Source organism: Python bivittatus, unplaced genomic scaffold (assembly GCF_059951505.1).
Source record: "Python bivittatus isolate LINGU-HERP-01145 unplaced genomic scaffold, Pbiv_v1 ctg000700_np1212, whole genome shotgun sequence".
Classification (NCBI taxonomy): Eukaryota; Metazoa; Chordata; class Lepidosauria; order Squamata; family Pythonidae; genus Python; species Python bivittatus.
Window position 1 is genome coordinate 92,174,996 of NW_028277098.1, and position 15,547 is coordinate 92,190,542.

The 15,547-nt window shown below is 41.4% G+C and overlaps 2 protein-coding genes across 2 annotated transcripts in view; one reads left to right on the plus strand and one right to left on the minus strand.

Moving 5' to 3' along the window:
- Nucleotides 1-9,212, plus strand: part of CIMIP1 (ciliary microtubule inner protein 1) — a 44,631-nt gene extending 35,419 nt beyond the window's left edge. The window contains exon 5 of the mRNA XM_025173708.2: nucleotides 9,094-9,212. The gene's annotated coding sequence lies outside the window, so the exon portion shown is untranslated. The remainder of the gene's footprint in view (nucleotides 1-9,093) is intronic.
- Nucleotides 8,294-15,514, minus strand: ANKRD60 (ankyrin repeat domain 60). The gene is made up of 4 exons (XM_025173709.2): nucleotides 15,092-15,514; nucleotides 11,132-11,262; nucleotides 9,870-10,035; nucleotides 8,294-9,248 (listed from the first exon to the last, which is right to left on the minus strand). Exons 1-4 carry the CDS (start codon nucleotides 15,363-15,365, stop codon nucleotides 8,974-8,976), a joined length of 846 nt encoding a protein of 281 aa, XP_025029477.1. The 5' UTR covers nucleotides 15,366-15,514; the 3' UTR covers nucleotides 8,294-8,973.
- Between the last annotated feature and the right edge of the window lie 33 nt (nucleotides 15,515-15,547).

Below are 15,547 nucleotides of genomic sequence, written 5' to 3' on the forward strand. Positions count from 1 at the left end.
CTATCTATCTATCTATCTATCTATCTAATTTATATAGCCGCCCATCTCACTTTTACAAGCAACTCTGGGCAGCTTACAACAAATTTAAAACAGCAATAAATACCTAAAAACCACTCTAATTATTAACAATTTAAACATCAAAAACTATAAAAACTGAGCTAAAACAAAAATAGACGAAGGGATATTAATAATGGGGCCATTTCACTAGCTCACCCGTTCCCTGGGGTCCCCAGGCCTGCTGATATAACCAAGTCTTGAGGGATCTTTGGAAGCGCAACACTGATGGGGCCAACCTCACCCCAGGGGAAGAAGATTCCACAATGTGGGTGGCATTGCAGAAAAGGCCCAGCACCTGGGACCTGCTAAATGTAGCTCCCTAGGCGACGGAACCCGTAACATGCCCTCTCTGGTGGGATGGGCAAATGAAATCAGGGAGAGGCAGTCCCTCAAGTAACGCAGCCCCATGCCATGAAGGGCTTTAAAGGTCAACACCAGCACCTTGGATTGGACCCGGAAACAAACTGGTCACCAATGCAGCTCTCAAAGCAGAGGTGTCACGTGTGTTCTACGAGAAACACACATAACTGCTCACGACACTGCATACTGCACCAGCTGAAGTTTCTGAATATTCTTCAAGGGCAGCCTGTGCAGAGCGCCTTGCAGCAGTCCAACCAGGTGATCAGGGCATGAGTGACTGTGAGTAGGGCCCCTCGCTCCAGGAACAGGTGCAACTGGCGCACAATACAAAGTTGTGCAAAGGCCCTCCTAGCCATGGCTGCCACCTGCTCATTGAGCAGGAGTTGTGAGTCCAGGACGACCCCCAGACTGCGCACAGCGTCTGTTTGGGGCAGTGCAACCCCATTCCGTACCAAAGATGGTATAGTTCTAGAACTCTATGGTCAGAAAAGTCAAGATAGAAACATTTTTTTATGTGCACCACCATCTTGATGTTTTTGACCATACCCTAGAGCCATTCCTGGCATGAGCTAATATGTAATTCAAACACTCAATTTTGGAGCTCATTAGATTAACTCTCCGAATCAAACGTTTCTGAACTGAATCCATGATTCGAATTGGAATCTCTGAATCAATCCAGACATGCACAAGCGTGCTTTTCTAGTTTGCACTGATTTGAACTGAATTAGTCCCATTCAAACTATTTGATCCAAATAAATGCAACAATTTGATTTGAATGAAATTGACCCTCTGAACTGAACTGACAATTTGCAACGGGTCAAGGTTGATTCATCCTACTCTATTTCATACAGTTAGCTATATTTCTTTGTGGCGGCATGATCTACAACCCGTGTACTTCTCACTCAAATGACTTCTGTAGCTTTGCATCTCTAGCCTTGTTACCTCATTTTGCTTCACTGTTATAGCCCATATAAATCACTCACCAGACCCTAATTCCAATATAGTCAAATTATTTCAGTATGTTTGCTCTTTCCCATAGCTGCCTTCTTTCCAACCCAGCCTTGCAATTCTGTTTTGTACCCTCAGCACATTTCAGTCACTTTTGAAGCTGCATCTTGTTCAAGGTCACAGTGCCACTTTTAAATGCCCTCCAGTCCAGTCCATCATCCTAGCACCTGAATTAATACACAATTGATTTATTTATCCTGTTTATTACTTACAAATAAAGTCAATGCAAGCTGGAATTCAAATATACAATTCCTCCTCTTTCTCCCCCCTCCCCCCCATCCTTCTGAACGAGACATAAAATGCTGATCAGAAATTGCAAAAAGCAGCAGAAGCAGCAGCCCCAAAAAGTATAATTTTAAACATTACCCACTTTGGGATGGTCCTACAGAAGACATGAATGGGGCAGGGGGGAAAGAGAACACTGCAACGATCAGCCAGTTTAGATTTTTGAATGCTAAGAGTGTGTGCCACAACATAGAAATTATGAAATTTCTATACTGTGCAAAAAGACCTATCAGCTCACAAGATTTCAGCCATGCAAGATTACACAATTGTGCTTGTGGGGAAAACAAGGCTGCTGATCTTTAAGGTATCACCTTTCATTTGACACCATTCCACTACTGCTCCCTCTGCTTCCCACCCGGCACCTTACTGCAAAGCTATTTGCAGGGAAGGCTTATTTTTTCATCATAGGTGCTAAGAGCTTGGAAGCACCCATGGAATGTATAAAGAACCCTGTTCCCGCCATGCTTTTTTTTCCCCCTGCCATTTCTTCCCATTTTTTCCTTATCTGCTGCCAAAAACACCTATCTTCAGAAGAGAATGACAGGATAGCTTCAGATGTAGTTTGACTGATAGCCCAAGGAACAGTTGCTGACTTCTCCACACTGTATCAGCTTGGCTTTATCCCAAGTCTTGATTCAGAGCTAGGGTAGTTCTAAATTGTTCTACAACATAACGTGAAAGAACAATAATAGACACAGGCTACCTTCCAAGGACAACAGTGCTCTATTTGATGCCATAGAGAAGTTGACCGAGCTGCAATGCAGTTGAATGTACTGAACGTACATCTGGTGATATCCTGAAGGATCTGGAAACCCTTCTGGTATGCCAGGCATCCAGTATGTTTTGGTCATGCATCTGGTAAGTATTGATAATACAGCTTTTATAGGCTGTTTATAGTACACAGCTCTTGTAGACTGTGTCTTTGGCTGAATACGGATAAGGCAAGGGGAAAAGTGGGTAATGTCAAAGGAGAAAACAGGCATGTCTGGAACATGGACACCTGCTTTTAACCCTATTTTCTTCATAGATTGATTTCTTGCACTCACCTTTTTTACTCTTAGCAAGTTTAGTTTGAATGAAATTATTTACAAGAAACGAGTAACAGATGAGTGGCTGGGGCTGGGGCACTGATTTGGTTCCCCAAACAATCCAAAGATCAGGTTCACACATCACACTGAACCTAGATTTAAACAGACCCACAGATAATTCTTGTGTTCATACCCATGCCTGAACAAATCAAAGAGAATACGACCCAATTTGTTTTCACACTACCTGCTAAAACAAGGGGTAGATTCTACAAACCGGGAAGGAAGGAAGTTTGAAATGCTTTGCCACAAAACTCACTCTGGTAATTTCAGCAGTAAAACTGAGAAGGGAATAGAACATCTATCAGTCAGTGAGGCCAGTCCAGAGAGGTAATCTAGCAAACTGGGGCCAAACCCTCATCAGTTGTCCCCAGACCTTTTTCTGCTCCTCCACTTCATAACAACCCATCATGAAGTGTCCATCTAGGGACACTTTGCAATGTGTCATTCTCAGGAGGAACCTGCCCCCCCCCAAGATGTCTTGAAATCAGCGTGCTAGAAAATGACTGGTGGGGGTGCTGATGGTGGCAAAGGTCTGCATGTACTAGAGACAGAGAGAGAGAGAGACGGGAAGGGACAGATTTTCTTCCCTCCTTAAAAAGTGGGTCTCAGGCAGTTAAGTCAGAGATGTTGCTGCCCTACTGGCAAAATGCATAAAGTTCAAACTGCAGATAGATGTACTTCCATCCTTACTGCTACCTCCACCCCCACCTTGCCCAAGCCAAGAAGTCCAGAAAGAACAGTATCTAGAAGATCAGTGGGCTCTTTAGAAGAGCAAGGTGCTGGAATAGAAAGGATACCGAAATCTGGACAGTCTCTTCTCAGGAATTTAGGAAACAACAAATGTAACACCAAAGAACAGCTTAAAAAGAGAATACAAAAATTATACATTAATTTACTTCATATAAAAAACCCCTGAGCATTTGCATGCAATTTGTATTGTGACAGTAAATGACAGTTACAAGTGTGATTGTATAGTTTTAAGATCAATTTGCAGATTTAAATTGGTCATAGGCAGGCAGAAAAGCAGTAAATATATATTCTAGGCATGTCCCTAATTTCAGTTGCTCATATTAATTCCTTGCTTTTCCTTTTCCCTTCCTTCTTAAATACGTATTTGTCTAACCTGATCAAAATTAATATTTTGCTCTTTTTCAGTGTCGTGAACTTTACTGTAATGATGATGATATCCTTCAAAATTCACACTTGAAAGTAATTTTGTTGGACCTAAACGGCAGTCAAAAAGCAGCATGTACCTTTGAGTTCTTCAAATGATGAACAAAAGCTTAAGGGATGGGGAAAAGTGACGGATTCTCAAGTAACAGATTTTGCACTTAAAGATGTCTGTACGAGACAAAGCAAGACTAGGCTAAAACCATTCAAATGCAGCATCTAAGATGCTGAGACAGTAGCCCCTTGCAACAGGTTGTCCCAAGGATGTACAGATGAGATTCCCCACTTTTTGGAAAGATAAAATTCAGGACCTCTGCTTATCCCTAGATAAAACTTTTTTCTTGGTAAATGAAAAACTCAAGTAGAAGAAACTAAGCTGCTACACAAAGCCAAGCTGACAGTCATAGAGATAGGAAGCCACAGTCTTTGAGGCAAACTTGTGTTTTCATTCTCAGTGGCCTGCTTTATTCTCCTCCAACATGACAAGTGAATGTGCCCCTGGAAGATAGCGGCCTGTGCTATGTCTGAAAGGAGACACAAATCCTTCACCTTGTTTTACGCCCCCCCAACAGTCTAGACAATTTAAAAAAAAGCGACTTCCTTTTTCCTCAATCTGTAAAATATTCAATAAGCAATAGAATCTTTTGATAATAACTCCGACATCTGTCAGGAACATGTTGCAAACTACCACAATTAGAAAGCAGTATTTTTGGGTGGGTGGGTGTGTGTTTTTTTTTTAAGGAAGAAAACAGGCTGTACAAATCACAGAAGGCATATGGACATTTTTACAGTTGGGACTTACAAAATAGTACATATATAGAAGATATACCTGGATATTTTACAAAGTTAGAAAAAAGATCATGGTAGCCAAAGAGCCCTTCCTTATTTCTTGCCTTGCCCTGTAGTTACAACAATACATTGCTAGTTAAACCCAGAACACAACCTGGATTCATTTATTTCAGTGCAATTGTCATTTCTTCAGCCAAACCTGGTTCCACAGCCTGGTCTATGAAGGTATTTCTGCCCTCAAGAGTATTCCAAAAGCCCATAGTTGATGTCCAGTCTTCGGGTGCCCTCTGGTGGGCACTGGTAGAATGATACTCCAATTGCTCAAGCAGGAAGAGATATTCAAAAAAGGAACTAGAAATTTGTCTTTGGTAGTGATACAGTTTAAAATTAGGAGTGGAAGGCCTTCTGATTTAGTGGTTAGTTGAGGCCATAAAGAACCGGGCTGAACAATTCAGTAATAATTCAAGACACAATATGGATGGTTTAGAATGTAATAACTTTGTTGAAATGAAGCTGGCCTGGCAGAGCCTGGATGGGGGATATTTACAGAACCTTTACCTGCCTTTTGCTCCATAGAAGAATGGATATATAGGTTAATGAATAAAAATTATAGATACTTATTCAGTTGCAGTTTTATGCCAAGAAAGTTGAAAATTTTTCCTTTCCACTCCCCTCTACTATTAGGGAATGGAGGTAAGGAAATAGTTATTTACTTATTTACTGGATTTATAAGGCTGCTCAACTCAAACAACGGCCAGCATACAATGGACTTCAGACAGCATACAATAAAAACAAACAAAAAAAATAAACCAGAAAAAAAATAGCCATACAAAATTTTTAAAATCCTAGTAAATAAAATGTAAAATGGCAAGTAAACCTGAATTAAACAACCAAAAGGGGACTCCACTCAACTGGATCCAAACATCTGGAGAAGAAGCCAGGTCTTAATTGCGTTTCTAAAGACAAGCAAAGTTGGAGCCTGTTGTATATTTCCTTCAATGCTGTTAATATTGTAATCTATAACAAACTACTGCAAATAAGAGAGAAAATATGAATTTTTACCAGAAAGTAAGCTACTAAATGCTTCATGCGGGTGGCAAATGTACAGTTAGAGTGTTTCAGTTTCAATGAACTCAAAATTTACAGCATATGCACTTTTTTTTTTCTTCCTAGCCATTTCCCGCATCTGCAGGATCTGCTTTTTTCAGATCAACCAAATGTTGATCCGTTGGTTGCTAGAGGAATCAACTGACCAGCTTGTTGCCTGAGCCTGACATCATGGGCTGAGAGTGACTGGCCCAAAGTCACCCAGACTACAGGTGAAACTCGAAAAATTAGAATATTGTGCAAATGTTCATTTATGTCAGTATGGCAACTCAAAAGGTGAAACCAATATATGAGATAGACACATTACATGCAAAGCGAGATATGTCAAGCCTTACTTTGGTATAATTGTGATGATTATGGCGTACAGCTTATGAAAACCCCAAATTCACAATCTCAGAAAATTAGAATATTACATGACATCAATAACACAAGGATTGGAAATAGAACAATATCGGACCTCTGCAAAGTATAAGCATGCATATGTACTCAGTACTTGGTTTGGGCCCCTTTTGCAGCAATGACTGCCGCAATGCAGCGTGGCATGGATGCTATCAGCCTGTGGCACTGCTGAGGTGTTATGGAAGACCAGGATGCTTCAATAGCGGCCTTCAGCTCCCCTGCATTGTTCGGTCTCATGCCCCTCATCTTTCTCTTGGCAATGCCCCATAGATTCTCTATGGGGTTCAGGTCAGGCGAGTTTGCTGGCCAATCAAGCACAGTAATCCCATGGTCACTGAACCAGGTTTTGGTACTTTTGGCAGTGTGGGCAGGTACCAAGTCCTGCTGGAAAATGAAGGCAGCATCCCCATAAAGCTCGTCTGCGGAAGGAAGCATGAAGTGTTCCAAAATCTCCTGGTAGACGGCTGCATTGACCCTGGACTTAATGAAGCACAGTGGACCAACACCAGCAAATGACATGGCTCCCCAAATCAACACAGACTGTGGAAACTTCACACTGGACTTCAAGCATCGTGCATTGTGTGCCTCTCCATTCTTCCTCCAGACTCTGGGTCCTTGGTTCCCAAATGAAATGCAAAAGTTGCTCTCATCAGAAAAGAGGACTTTGGACCACTGGGCAAAAGACCAGTTCTTTTTTTCTGTAGCCCAGGTAAGACGCTTCTGACGTTGTTGTTCAGGAGCAGCTTGACAAGAGGAATACGACATTGGAAGCCCATGTCCAGGATCCGTCTGTGTGTGGTGGCTCTTGATGCACTAACTCCAGCCTCAGTCCACTCCTTGTGAAAGTCCCCAACACTTTTGAATGGCCTTTTCCTGACAATCCTCTCCAGGCTGTGGTCATCCCTGCTGCTTGTGCACCTTTTTCTACCACACTTTTCCCTTCCACATAACCTTCTATTGATGTGCTTTGATACAGCACTTTGGGAACATCCAACTTCTTTGGCAATTAGCTTTTGGGGCTTTCCCTCCTTATGGAGGGTGTCAATGATGGTTTTCTGCACAACTGTCAGGTCAGCAGTCTTTCTCATGCTTATGATTCCTACTGAACCAGCCTGAGAGACCATTTAAAGGCTCAGGAACCCTTTGCAGGTGTTATGGATTCATTAGCTGATTAGAGTGGGACACTTTGAGCCTAGAATATTGAACCTTTTCACACTATTCTAATTTTCTGAGATTGTGAATTTGGGGTTTTCATAAGCTGTACGCCATAATCATCACAATTATACCAAAGTAAGGCTTGACATATCTCGCTTTGCATATAATGCGTCTATCTCATATATTGGTTTCACCTTTTGAGTTGCCATACTGACATAAATGAACATTTGCACGATATTCTAATTTTTTGAGTTTCACCTGTATATACTTAAAGTTACAGCATATACACTCACTCAGAAAAATGTATCCCAACTCAGTTATATAGGTTTACTTTACACATGGGTTGATATACAAGTGTAATCACTTATTGTGAGACTAGCCATGGTTTTCCACACAAGAGGAAAATTCATACTCTTAGTATTGAACACTCAGTAGTCCTAGATCTAGTACCCTGATTTTAAAAACATAAGTCCCTGTTGCAGGAAACGGAGCTTCAGACATCTGAAATTGAAATGTTGGGACTGAATCATGAATTTCCACATGCAAATCCTGACATTTGAAAATGTCCTTTCCAAATTAATCTGTAATTGCAACACAGATTGTTTGTAACAGCCAGGGGAAAAGAGAAAGGTGATGGCAAAAAGAGATGAAGATTCACTTTCTCAAGATAATTTTTAACATACCTAAATATCTACTATGGAACAATAAACTGTTGGACCATTGAATTCAGACTTCTTCAATCCAGTGACCCATAATGCAGTGTTTCTCAACCTTGACAACTTGAAGATGCGTGGACTTCAACTCCCAGAATTCCCCAGCCAGCAAGGCTGGCTGGGGAATTCTGGGAGTTGAAATCCACGCATCTTCAAGTTGCCAAGGTTGAGAAACACTACCATAATGTATACTTAGAATTAGACCTCTGTAGGAATTCTGGGGGTTGTAATTTTAATTGTGAGGCACCCAGAGTTGCCCTCTGGGGAAGATGGGTGGCATATAAATTTAATAAATAAATTAAATAAATAAACTCAGTGATCTGAGCACGAAGTTGGTAAGACTGACCCAACACATTATTTGCTACACAGCTTAGCATAGCTTTTCCAATCAGGTTCCTTCTAGATATACTGAAACTACATTGGGAAAGATAAGAAAACCAGTATGGTATAGAGGTTAAGGGATTGGCCTAGAATGGTGGAAACCTTAGTTCCAGCTCACCTCAATCATGAAAGCTCACTGGGTGACTTTGGGCTATTCTCTCTCTCAGCCTGACCTACCCCATGGGGCGGGGGGGGGGGGGTTGGGATAACAGGATAGGAGCAGCGAGTTTTCCCCAAAACACTGTTGTTCAGCCTTCCATCCGAGGTGCACGCACCTGACACCAGTAACCATGAAGGAATTATAAAGCTTTATATCACTGATACAACCATCTCATTTACAGCTGTGTAGCTCCTTTGTGGAGAAATAAAGTAACATATTTCAATATAGTACAGTATACATTTCTGAAGAAAAGGGTTACATGGAAAGTGTTCTTAATCCCACCATCATCCCAATTGTACAATTAAATTTCTGCTTTGACTTCTGTCTTCGATTTGATGCTTTGGCGTTGGCCAGTTCTACCTGTTCGTGCCATCCACTGATGCCGGAAGAGCTTCCTTTCACTCTCTCTCTGTTTCCACAGGCGGGCCAGCTGAACAGTGTTGTATCCTTCATTATCCTCATCACTGACCTTGGCCCCATGGTCAAGGAGAAGACTGATACATTCAATCTGGCCCGAAGTGACAGCAACATGGAGAGCTGTCCTACCCAGAGGGGTTCTACGTTTAAGATCAGCACCTAGAAGGGAGAAAAAGAGATATCCTGGGATTCAGTAAGACTGTGTTTAACTTTTTTTAAAAATAAAAAGTGCAATCAGAGACAGCAATCTCTTTTATCCTCCACTGAGAAATTTCTCATGAGGAACAGCCTGAGCTGGAGTTTCTTTCCTCTTAAGCAGAGGTTTAAATTGCCCATTTCATCCTTAAATTCCCACAAAAATGGGTCTTAGTTCCATCAGCATGACCCTCATCATTTTGTACACAGTTTGATACAGCCCTCAAGCTGTTGGGAGTTGGACCGTCCTGGGCTCAGGGCAGAGAGGCTGGATCAGCTACAGATAGAACTGATTTGCCATATGGCCCATAGGGAGGAAGAGCTGGTTTGGGAAAGGAAAAGGCCCAAACCCCTTTTGGACACAATAATTTTTGAAGGTGCCGCTCTTGGAAGCCCCAAGCTTGAAAACAGAAGAATGAAAACCAGTGAGAGAGAGACATTCTTCCCCCCTCAGCCGAGTTTTGAATAGAAAGGACCGCTTTGGGCATGAGCTGTCTTAAGCCAACTTTGACAGCAGAATTCCTGCAGTAGGGAAAATATAATCATGGACCGCTATGGGAGTTCTTTCAGAACTTAGTATACTACCATTTTGGAGCAGAAATTCCACTGCCTTCGTGTGGCCTCTGTGGGCAGTAATAAATAAAGCCACAAATGCTCGATGCGCTAACCAGTCAATCCTCTCTTCTTCTGTCATTAGATCTGAGTTTGCAGTGCTGAATGAGGAGGTCTGTGTAGCTCCTAAAGATTGCAACTGGCAATGAAGATGCAAATGTTAATGGCTCAGTATTGAAACGCAGGCAGAGGAAACCTAATGCTGTAAATTAGTCTCATGCTAATTTTATTTACAATTGTAGGGTTTTCTGTGATCTCCTATTTAAGTACGCACCAAATCTAATCCTGGTTTATTTTCTGAGGTCAACCAAAATATTCAGATCACCTTTCTTGGTTTTGGTGCCTTTTGTTTCTATTTCTAGGGGTCTCAAAACTTTGAAATAGTCAGGGCACTCTGGATCTCTGAGAGGGCCCAGCCTGGTAGAATTCCACTTAACACCTCAGAGTTGTGAATCCTGCGACTATTTTTAAACTGTGTCTGTTGCATAGGTGTGAGCATTCAGATCTACAATTAACCAAGATTTTGAATGCAAGTTTTCTAAGAAGAAGAAAAAAAATAAAGTTTACTGTGGCACCCTAAATTATTCTGCTGAAATAAAGCTTGTGAAAAGCACAACTGGAGTTTTGCGTGGAGGACTGGAAGACTTGGTATTCAAAACAAATTACCTGGCTCAGAATTCATTCATTCATTTTCTCTCAGACTACAGTTCCAGTTTTTTTTTTACAATAAAAGCTAAACACGCACTCAAGTTGAGCTCTCAACTCCTGGTGACTACATGGAATTCATCGAGTTTTCTTGGCAACAGCACAGAAGTGATTTGCCATTGCCTCCTTTGGGTAATTGCCAATCCAACTACCAACCCATTCCACCAATCCTTCTTAGCGTCTGAATCCAGGCAAGATCAACTAGGTCTGCCTAAGTTAATGGATTCTAGCATTCCACTAAAAGAACAAAGAAGTAGATTGTACAAGATTGAAGTCTACCCCTATGTAAGTGGGTAAATGTCCTCTTTTTATGACATAGTTCAACATTTGTGCAAAACATATGTAAGAGAACAAAGATAGCGGGAGCCCTAGTATATCATTCAGGAGGCTACTGAACCTGTGCCCACATTAGCTGCTTCTCTCTTTTTACCATTGGAACATTCCTTGCCTCAAAGCAAGCCCTTCAAAAATCAGTCATTGCAGTTTCTATACAGAATAGTATCTGATGCTTAAAAAACAGTCAAACCAACCTTTCTGATCCTTCCACTTGTAGCTGCAGCCACCAAACCTCCCCAAGAATCTTCTGACCAGATTCGCATAGTGAGAGTTCCTCCGGGGACAATTTCATTTCTTCTCAGAGTAGAATCATCATCGAGATCCACTGTAGAAGCAAACTGAAAACAGTAGGCTTGGAGAAAGAGGATGTCCAAGACAGAAAGAAGACCATGAGATCTTTTCTTGGCCATTTGCAAGATCACTGTGATTCTAAAAAGTTATTTTTAATTTTGGAATTCTTGAACAGTGTGTGATTTGCATCTGCCCTTACATGTAGAAGTAATTTACTGCAGTGTATTAATGCGTGCACAACGTATCAACTAATTACATCAAATTCAGCCAAAACCTGAATGTTAAAGTGCGGGGATTCAGAACAGATTTCTTTTCACTCATGTGGAATGTGGGTGAGACAACATTCTTCCCCAAATCTGAGCTTCCCTGCCACCTCCAGGGGATTCGTAATCCAGCAAAGCAAATGAGAAGGAAACAAAGAACTACAGTGGTACCTCTACTTACGAACTTAATACATTCCATGACTCTGATCGCAAGTCGAGTTGGTCGCAAGTCGAAGTAAATTTTCCCATAAGGTTCAATGTAGTTACCGTTAATCCATTCCGGCGTCCGCGGACCACGCGGCAGGGGCGGAAAAACGGCTGCTGACCACGCGGCAGGGCGGAAAAAATGGCCGCGGACCTCGTGTCAGGGGCGGAAAAACAGCCGCGGACCACGTGGAATGGGTGGAAAAATGGCCGTGGACCATGTGGAACGGGCGGAAAATGGCCGCGGACCACGTGGAACGGGCGGAAAATGGCCGCGGACCACGTGGAACAGGTGGAAAAATGGCCGATCACGTGGAACGGGTGGAAAATGGCTCATAAGTCGAGGCGAATTCGTAAGTAGAGGTAAATTTTTGGGGCCGGAGCTGATTGTATCTCGAAAATTTCGTAAGTAGGGGCGTTCGTAAGTAGAGGTACCACTGTATATGCATAATTTCAGTAAGAAAATTTGAGAAGTGTCTAAAAGGAAGGCGAATTTGTAAAAGAACCCAGTTCCATAAGCAAAGGGCATCCTAGTCCAAAGGTCAGGAATAGAAAGTGGTGAGGTGGCCGGAATAGTCAAGTCTGCTCCCCCCCACATCTGACAGTAATTAATGTAGCTTTTTCTAGATAAATAAATACAATTAAAAACAATCATGAAGTTGGAAAGTTGGCAGGAGGTTACAACCTATCGGAGAGGCAGAGTGTTACACTTAAGACTACTGGCCTGCTGGACAGAAGTCATATTTATTATCTTGGTGCAATTCCTGAATCTTAGAAAACAGCTGATTTTAAGAACTCAAAAGAAGGATTAATAAAAGCAGCACCCAACTGTCAGGGTGATGTTTTCCCATATATTAGGGGAAACAGAGAATCTTAGGGAGGAGGACATCATTCTAAAATAGAAGCAACTCTTAAAAGGGAGCTAATCCTCCAAAAGCGAATAGTTATCATTTTACACAGAGGATATATCTTGTTGAAGCTTAATTTTACCTTTACACAGCTGGGTTTGCAACAAGCATACATGCTGATGAACCATTGGTCTGGTGCAAATGTTGTAGGTGTTGTGCATTCTCTAGGTGGCCTGCACACAATGCTGGATCAAGCCAGCAGCCATGATGTTCATCCATACTGTGAGGTTCAGCAAATCAGTGTTAGGTAGAAAACTGAGCACTAGGCAATCAAGGCAGCATTGTTTGATATATTGCCTGTTCCACACAGAAGACAAGTTGGGCAGGCAAATTGAGGAAACTCAGTGCATAAATGAGAAAGCAATGTAGGAAGCATTCATTAAACATTAAGTGGAGGCACCAGGACAAGCCAACCTGCATAAAAAGATTCAGGTGCCACTTGAAACAGAACAGAGCCAGATTGCGGTTTAACATTAAGAAAATGGTGGGAGCAGCATTTAATATAGAACCATGGGAGGATGCTGACAGGAAATTGAGAGCATTTGGTTCAGGTTAAATCATCCTTAGGACAAGAATGGGCCACCTATTGTCTTCCAAGAGTTGCTGAACAATTCATTGATCATATTGACCGCAACTCTAGTAGGTGAAGTTCAGCAAACTCTGCAGGGCAACAGTTTGCCCATCCTTGACCTTAGAGAATGGATAAGCATGTTCTGAATTGTCCAAATATTCGTTGTTCAGTCGTTAAGTTGTGTCCGACTCTTCGTGACCCCATGAACCATATCGTGCCAGGCCTTCCTGTCCTTCACTGCCTCCCTGAGTTTGCTCAGTTTCATGCTCATTGCTTCAGTGATGCTATCTAACCATCTCATCCTCTGCCGTCCCCTTCTCCTTTTGCCTTCAATCTTTCCAAGCATCAGGGTCTTTTCCAAAGAGTCCTCTCTTCGCATTAGGTGACCAAAGTATCTGAGCTTGAGCTTCATTATCAATCCTTCCAATGAGCTGTCCAAATATGGATGGTAAAAAATAGGCCGCAATATTGTGGAATCCCTCAAGGTATACAATTTACATAGAAGTGTACTAATTACATTTAATTTTTCTAAGGACATTTTAACACAAATCACATTTGACCAAGAATAAACACCAGAAAAAAAGAATTCTGAAAAGGAAGTTGAAAAGAAAAATCAAAACTAAAATAACAGAAACTAATTGGAATGCATACCAGAGGTAAAATCAAGACCAATATAGCGAATGAGCAATTTCAGTCAAAGCATTAAAGAAAAAAAAAGTCTTCCATCAGAAAACTGAAGTCTGATCCAAATAAGAGCAAAGGTTACTTTTTCTCACTGAAAAGAAGCCTGAGGATTTAGAAAATGAGGACATTTCTAAAGACTGGCAATAAAAAGTTGTTTTGAAAGATTAAACCTAGAAACTGAATAGGAAGGGAGGACAGACGCAAAACGATATAAGGACTAGTGAAGGGGAATAAAGGACAGTGGTGGGGATTTGCCATTGCCTTTTAAATAAGTTGTAGCACATTTTTAAAAAAGATCTTTCCGTCTGTGAGATTCTTTTTTTCCCTCCACTACTTGTAGGGTAGTCCTCCAGAAAGCCCACCCTGAAAGATGGTGGGCAGCCTTTGGACACTAAAAGAATTAGGAGCATTGCTGATAGACAGTGAATAAATTCTCCCTTGAAGCTTTTTGCCCCTTAAACGTTTTTATTTTGGATTTACAGAAATACTGATTGATGAAATAGACAATCAAAGTGATGCCGATTACATTTTGGAGCAGATTGGAAACAAGTCTGACCCCTGGTCTGCCTTGGGATTGTTTTTAGGTATTTATTTTAATGCAAAGGACACTTTTTAAAAAATGGCAGAGTTTTGCATTATTTGATCCACATTTCTCATGCCAGTGCAGATTGGCATGACAATCCTGTAAAATAGATTGGATTCAAAGATAGTAACTGGTCCTAGATTATTCAATGAAGGATATTGTCAAGGCTTGGTCTCCTAGTCCTGTGTTTAAAAATACAATTGCTGTGAGCTGCAGAATCCTTGGTGCTCTCAGAGCTTGGTTGTTTGCTTGCAGATGTTTCATTATCCAACAAGGTAATAAACTGCCTTGAGTAATTAACTAGATTAACACAGGTTAACTAGATGAGGTACATATTTCTGTCTAAATAAAATGACCTGATTGACTTAACACTGAACCCAAATTTCATTAGCACAGAATTTGGACTACCTTTGTACAGGTTTTTTATTTAAGTATATCCAAACCTAGCCTTCTGTGATGTAATATAGCTACATATTATAGTCATATATTTTTATCATATGAATCAACACTGGATCACTCTTTTGAATAATCACCCTTGAAACTGATCATATTCAGAAGCAAACTCCCAACTCAGCTAGCTGGATAACACAAGGAGGATTATGACATTTTGGTAAGTAGGACATAGCTGCCACATAGAAAAGAGGGTTCACCTTCATCCAGATACTGGATTCGCTGGAAATTCACTGGGATCCCAACAAAAAGCTCAAGTCGACTCTTCAGGCTCCTGACAGTTAAGTCCCGATGACATTCAGGTAATGCAAAGACTTCTTCAGACTCAATTATTTGTAACTTGACATTGAAAAGCCGTGATTGTGGGGATACAAGCTCCCCTATACGCAATGGTCGCTGCCATAATATACGTGAATTTGTTCCTGTTCTGGGGTAGGGATTTGTGCTGGATGGCTGTTTTCTTTTGCTTTGCATTCTGTGAACAAGGTTGTGCACTAGATTCTTTCTATTTGAACACCTGAGACCAATGATGTCATGACAGAAGAACAATGGCTGGCAGGCAAGTCACTAGGATATACCGAGTGTGATGTCATGTTGCAGCTAGGACACACCTTTGGAAACTTCCAGCTGAGCCATCAAACTTCTTACAGCAATCA

Coding starts and splice junctions, on each gene's coding strand:
- ANKRD60 (XM_025173709.2), bottom strand. CDS start 15,365: ATGCAAAGCAAAAGAAAACAGCCATCCAGCACAAATCCCTACCCCAGA. Junction 11,263..15,091: donor AATCCAGTATCTGGATGAAG/GTGAACCCTCTT, acceptor TTGCTTCTACAG/TGGATCTCGATGATGATTCT. Junction 9,249..9,869: donor GGAATTTCTGCTCCAAAATG/GTAGTATACTAA, acceptor TCTCCCTTCTAG/GTGCTGATCTTAAACGTAGA.